The 11,956-nt window shown below is 47.2% G+C and overlaps 1 protein-coding gene across 2 annotated transcripts in view; it reads right to left on the minus strand.

Moving 5' to 3' along the window:
- Positions 1–7,340: 7,340 nt before the first annotated feature.
- Positions 7,341–11,956, minus strand: part of TMEM176A (transmembrane protein 176A) — a 6,291-nt gene continuing 1,675 nt past the window's right edge. Inside the window, exons 2-7 of one of the 2 annotated variants that reach the window (XM_008565990.1) lie at positions 11,133–11,340; positions 10,534–10,641; positions 9,012–9,068; positions 8,628–8,843; positions 7,996–8,106; positions 7,341–7,621 (exon numbers count right to left, since the gene is read on the minus strand). In XM_008565990.1, the coding sequence (XP_008564212.1) occupies positions 7,580–7,621; positions 7,996–8,106; positions 8,628–8,843; positions 9,012–9,068; positions 10,534–10,641; positions 11,133–11,340 (742 nt within the window). In that variant the 3' untranslated portion in view covers positions 7,341–7,579. Of the gene's footprint in view, positions 7,622–7,995; positions 8,107–8,627; positions 8,844–9,011; positions 9,069–10,533; positions 10,642–11,132; positions 11,580–11,956 lie in introns of those variants that run through there. The other variant, XM_008565989.1, reaches the window with a different exon arrangement.

Genomic DNA, 11,956 nt, shown 5'->3' on the forward strand with positions numbered 1-11,956 from the left:
CTTCCAGTTTTGGGAAATTATAAACAGAGCTTCTATAAACATTTATGTACAGTCTTTTGCATAAATATGAGCTTTAAGTTTTTAGAGTAAATACCCAGGAATGGTATCACTGAGTCATAGGGCGTAGGCTTAAATTTGTGGGAAGCAGCCAAACTATTTTCCAGAATGGCTGTACCATTTTGCATTCCCATCAACATCTGGTGTTGTCCGTGTGTTCTATTTTACCTCTTCATATGGTGTGTAGTGGTATCTGATTATGGTTTTAATTTGGATTTACCTAATGCCCAGTGAGGCTGAATATCTTTTCACGTACTTTTTTTTTGCCATCATATATGCTCTTTGGTAAAGTATTCAAGGTTTTTGCTCATTTCTAAAACCTGGGCTGTTTGTTTTCTTTCTGCTGAGTTTCAAGAGTTCTTTATATCTTCTGGATACAGCCCTTTGCCACATATATGGTTTGCGAATATTCTCTCCCAGTATGTAGCTACATTAGGGCTAATAAAAAGCTTGAATAGTATAAAAGGGCTGGAGGAGGTATTGTAGAACCTTTCTAGCACTTATGAGAGGTAAATTAACACCAATTGCTAAACATAGAAACTGGATAAATTTCAATATTCATTTAGAAATTAATTTTATGATGCTGTCCTAAGTATTAAAATACAGGTTATACTTAAATCATTCAAAGTTTGGCATGTTCACACATGTGCACAAAGTATTTGATAGATATTTACACACTGGGAGACACAATTATGGTCTGACTTTGGAGTTTTGGCAGATCTGGGTTCAAATTCTGGCAAGTTTCCCTACTAGCTTTTTTTGGGTGCGTGTGATCCGAACCCTCGGGCGGGAGCGCCGCTGCGCTTCCCAAGCGGCGCACTATCCAGTGCGCCACCGGGCCGGCCCGTAGCTTGTCTTTTAACAAAGTCTTTTGCAGACCAAAAGTTATTAATTTTGATGGAGTCAAATTCATCAACTTTTTTCTTTTGCGGCCCATGCTTTTAGTGTCGTGTCTAAGAACTTTTTGCCTAACTTCAGGTCATAAAGATTAATTTGCCTCTCCAGATACATTTTCCACCTTTTTCTAGTCTGTTTTGTGTCTCAAATTGGTATCTTATATGGATCATGTTACCAGCTTTCATGTCTTTTGACTTCCTGTTGGGTTTGGCCAATGGGGAACTCTGGCAGGAGATCAGAAGGAGGTAGTTTTTTTGTTTGTTCTCCAGGATCCCTCGCTGCAAGGTCACCCCAGGCTGGCCGTGTCTCTGTATGGAAGGTGACAGCTCAAAGCAAGCACCATCTCCATCAGCTTTCTCTGTCTCTGGATGAAGCACAGAATTACTACCTTGCCTGAACTTGGACCTGGAGAAAAAAAGGGCCACTTGGTTGACAGTTTTACATTAACTGATAGAATTAATGACTTTCACACTAGTCCTTGTATTTGTAACTTTGAAATTACCTCAGACATAGGGAGTCCTAGTATGTGATTTTTAATGCAATTATCATTCATACAGAAGAGTACGATTTTGATAGTAATAATAATGGTGGTGATGATATAGTCACCATCAGAGTTAAGGAAGAGAATAGGACCACTGCTCTGGACCTCTGTGTAGTTCTCTGCGGATGCACCGCTTCCCCTCCCCACTCACCCCTGCCATGTGGAACCTGCTGTCCTGACTTTTGTGTTATTCACCCCCTGGCTTTTCTTTCTGTTTTTGAGATATTGGATGTAAGTAACACATTCTTTGATTGTGAAGAACTGAGTAGCAAGCACAGAGCTGAGAGTGTCAGGAAAGGCCAATACTGCCATTCCTAAATGAATATCATGGACTGGTCTCAGCTTTCATCGGAATTAGCAGAACCCTTTCTGGGGAAGTCAGTGCAAGGTCACATGTGAGTCTGGGGACACGCAGCACTACTATCTTCAAGGCAGCTGGCAAGGCTGTCTTGTGGGTCAGGACTATCGTCAGTGAGTCATCATGGTGACCTCCTGCTCATTGGACTCGAAGAGATCAAAACAGAAGACTTCCGTTGGGGGGTGAGGGGGGGGTGATATGAACGTCCTCAGCGTACCCAGGTGGTAGGATATGGTGAGACACACACGTGGTCCAGGCAGTTCGAGGAAAATAAGAACCTGGCCGCCTCTCTCTCTGGCCCGATGCTAGCTGCTCACTTCCCTGACTCTGGTTTTACACATGTTGTCCCAAACAAGGCTTCTTGCATTGACACCTTTTAACAATACAAAACCAACCTTCAATGAGCTAGAATCAAGTTGTGCTTGCCAGCTTCTGCTCTGAGAGATAGTCATCCTTTAAATGATGGATTTTATCCACAATGTGCTGACTGGACAAGCTTAGCACTCATTCTTTTTGAAGTGAACATGTATTAATTAGAATGACGTCTGGCTGTGAGTCACAGGAGATGTAAAATAACCCAAGTCGCTTTCTCCATGAGCATCTAGGCAGGTAGCCATGGCAGCCCCAAACATGTATGTTTTATTCACGGATCATGCTTTTTCCGTCCTGTTGCTCTCCAATGAATGGACTCCATTCCCAAATCCCCTCGTGGCCCAAGATGGCTTGCTCTAGGTCCTGCTGTCACATTTGCATGCCAGGCATCAGAAAAGAGAGTGCAGGGGACAAGGAACACAACCTTTCTCTTACTGGGTGCTTCCCAAGAGGTGCATACGCTACTTCCTCTTAAATCTCATTGCCTAGAATCAAATCTCCAGAGGAGGTCGGGAAATCTAGTCTTGACTCTGAGAAGTTATGTGCCCAGTTAACGTCCAGGGACCTATTGCAAGGAATAAAGGAAGAAAGAATGAAAGTTGCGGTGGATACATTCTCTGCCAAAGGCCACTTCAGTGCTGTCCCTATGAGCTGAAACCACACCTTCCGTGGGTTTGCACAGGTCAGTCCCACTGATAATTTATATATCTCTGGTTTTCCTAATGCCTGTTTTAGAAGTTTGAAGGAGGGGGATTGTATTCCAATTTTGGGACTCTGTTCTATTTCCTTTGAAATAAGGAGAGAGAATTTGTGGATTGGTGAGTTCTCTCTGTTCTCCCCAATTTTTGTGGTCAGTAATCCACATTTATTTGACAGATTTGTATTGGGGTGTCCAATTTTTAGACACAGCTATACTTCTATTTGTCATTCAATCTTCACATTAGCCCTTGGTTTTAGGTGCAATTACCCACATTTTACAAATGCTCAGGAGGTTTTAGTAACTGATCCAAGGCCAAGGAGCTAGCAAGTAGTGCCAAGATTTGTGCTCAGGTCTCTGAACGCAGGTGCAGAGCTCTCTCAGAGCGCCATTCTGGCTTCCTTTTCCCTGCTGTCCCTGGTATAGCTCTACCAACTTGAGTCACAGTCTGGTTTGACTGCTTGCCTTGTCCAACTATCTGGGTTTCAGGGGACACTTAAATTGTCTTTGGTTTTTTTATCTTCTGTATCAATTTGAGAACTGGCCAAAGACTAAGAAAACCCTGTTGAGATTTTGATTGGGATTGCATTGAATTTATGCATCAATTTGGAGGGAGATTCCATCTTTACAAAACTGAATCCTCCCATCTATAAACATGGGAGGAGGCAAAGATGTTCCATGAACATCTATGAACATTTCCATTTGTTTAGGTATTCACAAACTTTTTCAATAAAGTATTTTGATTTTATCATTGTCTTGAGTATCTAGATTTATTCCTTGGTACCTTATAGTTTTGTTGCTGTTGTAAATGGTTATTTTTTTTCTTTTTCCTTTAAAAAAAAAAACCCAGCAAGGAGTTCATTTTTCTCATACAAAGATATTCAAAGATAAATCTTCCAGCACTAGATATGGGTTCCTAATTCCAGGAGGATTTATAACAATAAATGAAATGCGAGAAGGGGAGAAGGCAAAGGGCAGAAGGTGGAGAGAACCAAACAATCACTCTGTTCCCAGGGACTTCTCTTGATTTCCCGTTGGCTGAGAGTGTGGGCCATGAGTTGCAAGGAAGGCTGGGGGTGGTGACTTTTTTTTTTAAAAACAGGGTACATGGCTGCCTTGAATAACAAAGCTGGATTTCTGTTAGTGAGGAAGGAGAGAATGACTATTAGATTGGTCACGAGTGGCCTATTTTTTTTTTTTTTTTTTTTTTAAAGATGACCGGTAAGGGGATCTTAACCCTTGACTTGGTGTTGTCAGCACCACGCTCTCCCAAGTGAGCGAACCGGCCATCCCTATATGGGATCCGAACCCGTGGCCTTGGTGTTACTAGCACCGCACTCTCCCGAGTGAGCCACGGGCCGGCCCCCACGAGTGGCCTATTCATCTCTAGGACTGCTCTTTACCTTAAAGTCTACTTGATAAAACCGTACCGATTTGGTTGTTACATCTTTTCCCACCCATCCTTTTACTCTTGGTCTTTCTGCGTTCTTGTTATAGACGTGTTTCTTATAAATAGCATATGGATGAATTTTATAAAAATACAATCTATCTTTGCATTTTAAATGGACTATTTACTCTTTTTCTGCTTTCCATTTTGTCTTGCTTTTGAAAATATTTCTTATCTCCTCTGTTTTCTTATTTTGCATTGATTGAATTTTTTCTCATTCTTCATTTTTCTCCAAGTTTAAAGTTTTGTGATTTTTTTCTATTCTTTTAGTAATTACCTTTGAACTTTTAATAAAGCACTTAGCTTAAATTTAAATATTTGAACGAGGTGTTAGTTGACTAAATACAAAAATGAATGAGCTAACAAAGGCTAAATTTAATCAACATCTTTACCTCTTTTCCAAACAATGCAAGGATTTTATAACTCTTTTTTTTTTTTTTTTTTTTCTTTTTCCNGCGGGAGCGCAGCTGCGCTTCCCAAGCGGCGCACTAGCGCAGTGCGCCACCGGGCCGGCCCGGATTTTATAACTCTTTAATTTTAGTTATTTCTTGCCAGGAGGGGAATGATATAATTTTGCTGTTTCTTCTAGTTAATGTCACTTGAATGCTTTTAATAATTCTTTTTGTTTTCTAAAGTTTTAGTTTATGTGTTTAGGTGAGGATTTCTTTTTATCTATGTGGCTTTGTTTTTGTTGTGCTTCTCTCTGAAAATTCTTGTGTTTTACTAATTCAGGAGATTTCTCAGCCATTATGTCTGAATATTTTTTTCCTCTCATTCTCTGTAGTTCATCTTGGAATTCTGCTTAGACATGTGAGATCTAAATGTCTCATATTTCTATTTTCCATTTTTTTTTTCTGTTTGAGCTGTATTCTCAGTAATTCCTTCAGAACTATCTTCTACTTCACTATTTTTCTCTATGGCTATGTCTAATCAGTTTATTGGAGTTTTTATTTGAATTACTATAATTTTTATTTCTAGAAGTTCTCTTTGGGTTTTGAAAAAATATATTTGATCATTTAAAAATTTTCTCTTATTTTTGCTAATACTTTAATTCTCCTTTTTATTTATTTAAACATACTAAACATGCTAATTCTGTATTCCACATTTAAAAATGACAATAACTGAAAGACCTGTACTGCTGATTTGATGTTTGTAATTGATGTTGAATCTCAGGGATTTTAAAATTTTCTTTTCTTTTTTTCTGTGAAGCCATGCTTTAGGAATTATTTGAGGCCTTAGTTGAAGATGAATTTCTCCAGATGGATTTTTGCATTTGTTTCTGACAGGTGTCTGGGTTCACTACCATCTTGAGGACCTTTAAATTTTTTTCTCAGAATTTAAGATCAGTTAAATAGTGGTATTCAATCCATAAGTCATGTTAGGGCCAGCTTATATTCACAAATCTTCGTCTCGCCCCTTTCACCAAGAGTTTGTCATTTTCCTTGATGGGGTGGATTGTTTCCCCCAATTGTTTACTGAGATTGCAGATTTATATAGGGTTTTTACTTTGACTCCCCAGTTTAAGTGACTTTAGCTTTGTTGACTGTCTTTATCAAAGTTATTAAGTGTACTTTTGGGTTACAAGAGGTTGGCAGATGCTTTTAGGGCAGTGTGCAGGAAAAAGTTAACACAGAAGGTTGCTCTTTACAAGGTCCTGCTTGCATGGTCAGCATTTGGCTGTCCTCTCAGAATTTGGCCTTTGGGGGGCCGGCCCGGTGGCGCACTGGATAAGTGCGCCACTTGGGAAGCGCGGCGGCGCTCCCGCCCGAGGGTTCGGATCCCACATACAGACCGGTTCCCGCTCACTGGCTGAGCGAGGCGCGGGAGCAACACCGAGGGTTGCGGTCCCGTTGCCGGTCCCCGGTTCGGTGCAGGGGCAACACTGAGGGTTGCGATCTGTTGCCGGACACGGAAGAAGACAAAAAGACAAAAAAAAAAAAAAAAAAAAAAAAGAATTTGGCCTTTGGCATGTTCCTATGCTAATAAGGTAGTTTTGTGTGCTGGGTCACTGAATTCCACTCTATCAGCTTGCCTAGACTGTTTGTACAAATAATGTAATTTCAGGTGGATACCTGCTTTTCTTTTGGGAGTCTTGGATTGCAGTAGCTGTACAGGTGGAGAGTGTACCACCGTGGACATCCCCCAATCAAAACCTTGGTCTCTGAGTGTCACACGGGTTTCCCTGGCAAAGACACTGACATGTTACTGTGTGGCCACTCACCAGTGGGAGGATGTGGGAAGCCTGTGTCTGGATTCCTCCAGAATCCACCTAAGGTGTCTTTTCCCCTTGTTGATACTGCGCTGTGCTGTTCTGCTGTAGTAAAACTTTGCCACGAGCACAACTACATGCTGAGCCCTGTGGTCCCTCAAGTGGAGCACTGAGTCTGTGTGTGGTCCCTCAAGTGGAGCACTGAGTCTGTGTGTGGTCTTGGATTTCAAGATTCAGCTCTCTGAATTCATGACCCGAATTCTGTTATGACCTTTGAGGGTTTCCCTCATTTTCTTGATAGTTTAGCTATTAATTTAAAAATATTTGATTGATATTTTATCTAGCAGTTTTATGTATATTTTAATGGGGCAATTATTCAGAGTTTCTATTTCACCATGTTATTGAATGTCCTATCTTATTTTTAAAATGATTGCATTTTTGGTGTTATATTGTCTACTTCTTAATATTTCCAAATAGTCAAAATAAAAATTTCAAGTTTCAAATTGCCAAGCATTCACCTTCTTAAATCTGAATGGCAGGAAGTGCGGCTCAGAGTCTCAGCCCCTCATCCTTTGTCCCTAGGCATTTGGACCTACAGCCACAGGACCAGCTTCGGAGAGACTCTAGTTCCAGATCCAGTAACTCTAGACCCAGGAAGGAGGTTAGGGAGCTGGGGGAGGAGCATTTTAGGTGTGCTGTGGGATTGTTCTCTACTGTGTCCCCCAGCCAAGAGTGATGTCCTGGAATAACTAAGCAAGAAGCTGGAAGCAATAATACGAGTTTATTATCAAATTACTGCTCAGGATGGTGAAGGTGAGCAAGGAAAGGGTAAGCACTGCTATGATGGTTGGGTGGAGCAGGGCAGTGGCTGTGGTCATGGAGGAAGGACAGTGGGGGTGACTGGACCGTCCCTTTTGCCCGGTCTGGTTCTTCTTCCAGGAGCCAGGTGAAGGGACACCCAGTGCTGGAGCACCAGGCACACATGCTCAGGAGAGGCAGAGCTAGATCCCACTTACTTCCAGCAGATTCTTCTGGTCTCTTTCCTAAGGGAGGGGAGGGCAAGACAACCCAGGTTGGGGGAGAGAGTCAAATGCTCTGCTCCAGGGCAGCTTAGTTTTGGAGCCAGCCCAGGTCCAGCACTGGCTGCATGGTACCAATAGCCTGCATTGGATTCAAAAAGCCCCAAAGGCCTAGCATGGATAGGGGCCTCCCTGGCTTCCTGGTGTCTTTGGCTTGAGGGCTAAGGGACAGGGGCTCTCCAGGCTGGGCCACCACTGGGGTTGAAAGACAGGCATGATGTTACTTGTGACTTGTGTCATGGGCCCTTTTCTCCTCCCCAAACCATCCACTCTCCATTCCTGTCTCCTCTGAACAGCTCTGCTGCCTTAACCAACAGATACACACTTTAGTGACTCACCTCCGTATGTAGGAATTTTCTCCAGCAGAACAGAAACAGAGGAGCCAGACTTGCCAGAAGCAGCAGGATCCAGACACCCAAGAGCATGGCATGAAGGCTTATGATCAGGGCCTGGGGACAGAGGACCAAAGCCATAGGCACCAGAGTGACAGCTGCCTTACTGCTCTGTCCCCATGCTCTTCACCAACACAGGTCACTCTCCACCCCTTCATCTCCAAGTCCGTGGCTTCTGGAAGCGGGTCAACACATCCAGTGTGCAGAATGTGGCCAGGAACCCCTCTCCTTCAGCCTCAGTGTCCTTCTCTGTACAGTGATGGGCTTGGGCTGTGCTTTGATTCTCTGATAACCCCCAAGACTCGAGGGGATCAAGGGAGCGTGTGCCTCGAACACTTCTGCAGCACTTCACACACTTGCAATGTTGGTTCTATGAACGTTATTTTAATGTTTGTTTTTGTCATGAGTCTGTAACACTCATAACTTCAGGAGTTTTGTCAATGCTGCATCATTGGAGACAATAACCAAACATGGAGCAGAACAGGTAACACCTATTTCCAATGGACAGCCTTATTATTGTCCTGGTCCTGGCCCTCCTTGCCCCTGCCTGCTGCTGCCCCCTTCCCTCGGTCACCTACCGCCAGCATGTTCACGTAGGAGAGGCACTGGTGTAGCCTTCTGACTTCTTCTGGATTCTCAGTGATGGGGATCTGGGTGGCCCAGCTCCTCTGGGGGGAGGTGTTACAGACATAATCTCCAGAAAACAAGTCAGGCCCCAAATCCCTGGCCTCAATGACGATGGCGGCAATGGCTGTGGAGAAAGCTGCCAGCTTGAGCAGGGTCTTCAGCAGGGCCTAGGGAGGGGAGGGGACAGAGGGGGCCACTGTGATTCAGTTTCTCTTGGAGCCCAGTCTGGGGAAAAGAGGGCAAGGCCCAGTGGAGCCTGTGTGTGACAGGGCAGAAGGCTTGGGGTGGCCTCCAGCCTGAGCCTGGTTCCCTCCCTTCCCCTTCCTTGAACTCACCCAGCAGGTGCCACCCCGTCTCTCGTAAATGAAGGCAGCAGCTCCAGCCAGCACAGCCTGGGGAGAGGTTGAGTGAGGAGCAGGGTGAGCACAGGAAATGCAGGTCCCCTCCACCTGTCTGCTTCTGCTTCCCTCTGGAACTCCACCTGTAGAGCCAACCACGTGCTGCTCCTTCCCTAGCACACTGTGGGCTTGAGGTTTTGCGCTACGCTTTGCTGTCTGTGGTAAGATGACTGTTGAGGGTGTGGAGCCTGGATCAAACTCCTGACACTGCTGGGTGCTCTGTTTTAGTGACACTGAAAAGTGCTTGTGGTCAAGCTGGGTGCGAGCCCTCCCTCCCTTCTCCCAAACCTTCCTTTTTAAGCAACGTCAGGTGCTTTATGAAAGTTCCCAGGATGGTGCAGTCTTGTGGGTGGAAGTGCCAGGTTATTGGAGAAGCTCTCGGTGCAGGATGAGTCCTCAGGCTGCCTCAGGTCTAAATGCCTGCCTGAGAGTGCTCAGTAATCCATCCAGCTGGGCTCCAAGACCTGGAAGTCTAGTACATCCAGTGGACAGGTGGATACAAGTCCTGTTTGGCTATTCTGTAACTAATCCGAGTGCTTTTTGCCATTGGATGGATGAGGATGATTACTTTTGGCTCCTCTCTCAATAAACATGTTTTGCTGTTATTCTGAGAGTGTGGGTATGTCAGAGGGCCCCTGAGTCCTACCATGATCAGCCCACCGAGCTCCTACTGCAGATTGCACACACCTGTCTGTTGACACTAATCCCTGGACTCCCACTGTGTGCAGGACATGCAGAGGACCATGGGAATAACCAGGAGGCGACACTTCCTGTGGTGAACATTCTCTCTGCTTTCCCTATCTCAATGAAGCATCTGTGGTGAGTGGGTGCTCAGATCCTTAGCTGATATTTGCTGTCGAAGCGAGGGGGGGGGGCGGGGGAGAGGCAGCCAGTTTGGTGGGAGAAGCACAGGGCAGGGCACCGGGAGAGCTGCCCGTGTGACTTTGGACATGCCACCACTTCCCTCAGCTGCTCTCTTATCTGTACAAACAGGGAATGGGGCTAGATAATTAGGGTCTTTCCGATTGCTGGCATTCTGCGGCACAATGTTAAATGTGGTGGTGTGAAGGTAATAAGGACAGCTATATCCCTGTCACCCCTGGCGGGGGGGGGGGGGGGGGGGGGGGGGGGGGGGGGGGGGGGGGGGGGGGGGGGGGGGGGGGGGGGGGGGGGGGGGGGGGGGGGGGGGGGGGGGGGGGCGGGGGAGAGGCAGCCAGTTTGGTGGGAGAAGCACAGGGCAGGGCACCGGGAGAGCTGCCCGTGTGACTTTGGACATGCCACCACTTCCCTCAGCTGCTCTCTTATCTGTACAAACAGGGAATGGGGCTAGATAATTAGGGTCTTTCCGATTGCTGGCATTCTGCGGCACAATGTTAAATGTGGTGGTGTGAAGGTAATAAGGACAGCTATATCCCTGTCACCCCTGGCAGAAGATCAACCACTGTCTTGCCCCACTCACCACAGCCCCTGTCCAGATGGCAGCTCCTGAGAAGAGTATGTGGGAGTGGACGATGTAGAGGAATCCTCCCAGGACCCCACTCAAGACCCCCAGCACAATCTGTACCACCTGAAAGACAAAGGACCTAAGAATCCGGCTCCTGGATGCCTGGCACAGAGGCAGCCCTCTGCCCCACGTCTCAGGGTAGCTTTGAGGATCTGCCATTCCAGGTATAAATGGCTAAAACCCCATGGTGGGGGGGAGGGAGGGACAGGGTGGGGAGAGACAGAGAGAGAGAGAGAAGAAAGGAGAGGAGAGAGAGGGGAGGGGATGCAGCCCATCCTGGGTCTGGCCGAGGGGAGAGGATGGACTCAGGGCTCTACTAGTGGGGACTTTAAATGGTCATTGGCTCCTTCACACCCCCTTAATCTGCAGCTCACTGTCCCCAAGCTTGTACCGAGAAGGCCAGAGAAGTTGATTTCTAGGTAGGAAGATACAGCTGGCTCAGTGTCCTCCCAGAGAGAGGCTGGCAGAGAGCATGTGGCCATCAAGAATGGGCCCAATATGAAGGGACTCAGGTGTCCCTCCCGTGGCCCCACCCGGCAGGCAGCCATGCTCACCCTGGAGGCCACCAGCAGCCGGCTGCTGCCTGGGGTCTTGGTGTTGGTGGCTGTGGCAGGGGCTGGGGGCCACAGCAGAGAGCATCCGGCGAGCAGGAGCTTGGCCACAGCTGACTCCTGGTGGATGTGCACATCGATGCGGGTGGGCTGCGGGGCCTCTGGGGCCACCTTGCCACCGTCTACCATCCCCATGTCCATGGACATCCGTCTGTGAGAGAAGGGAGCACAGGGAAGAAAAGTTGGCAGAAGACGTTGACAGATTTCACTGGAGTTGGGGAGGTTAGGGGCCAGTGGGGGCTCAGGGTCACGGATGGCAGCCCCTGGCCACAGAGCTGCACCCCTACCCCTTGAGGGATGTCTGTCAGGGCAGCCTGACCCTGCTGGGGTTGAGGCACCTGCTGAGCCCCCTGGAACCTCTCTTTGCCCCAGATCTGCTTTGCCCCTCATCCTCCTCCCAGGACTGGCATCTGGGTCAAGCAGTGGTCACCCCCCCACCCCCGTCCCCTCCCCACCGACCCCCCATGTGGTCCCTGCTGCCTCCTGGCTCTTGTCCTCCAGAGCTCAGAGCCCTTAGCCTACCAGACAGAACCCCTGAGACCTTGGCCGGTTGAGCTTCTGTCGCAGCTCCAGTGCTCCGGGGACCTCCTCAGCCCCCAAAGACCTACCTCTCCACCAAGTCCCCTGGCACTACCTGCCAATGTCCCGCTGCCCCCGTCCCCGTGAAGGACTGAGTCACGGTGGACACCCGTGGCAGTGCTCCCTCCCAGCAGGCTGCGGGGTAGCCGGGGGTGGGGGTGGGGGTGGGAGGCCTGGAAGGAGGCCGG

Source organism: Galeopterus variegatus, unplaced genomic scaffold (assembly GCF_000696425.1).
Source record: "Galeopterus variegatus unplaced genomic scaffold, G_variegatus-3.0.2 Scaffold216, whole genome shotgun sequence".
Taxonomy (NCBI): domain Eukaryota; kingdom Metazoa; phylum Chordata; class Mammalia; order Dermoptera; family Cynocephalidae; genus Galeopterus; species Galeopterus variegatus.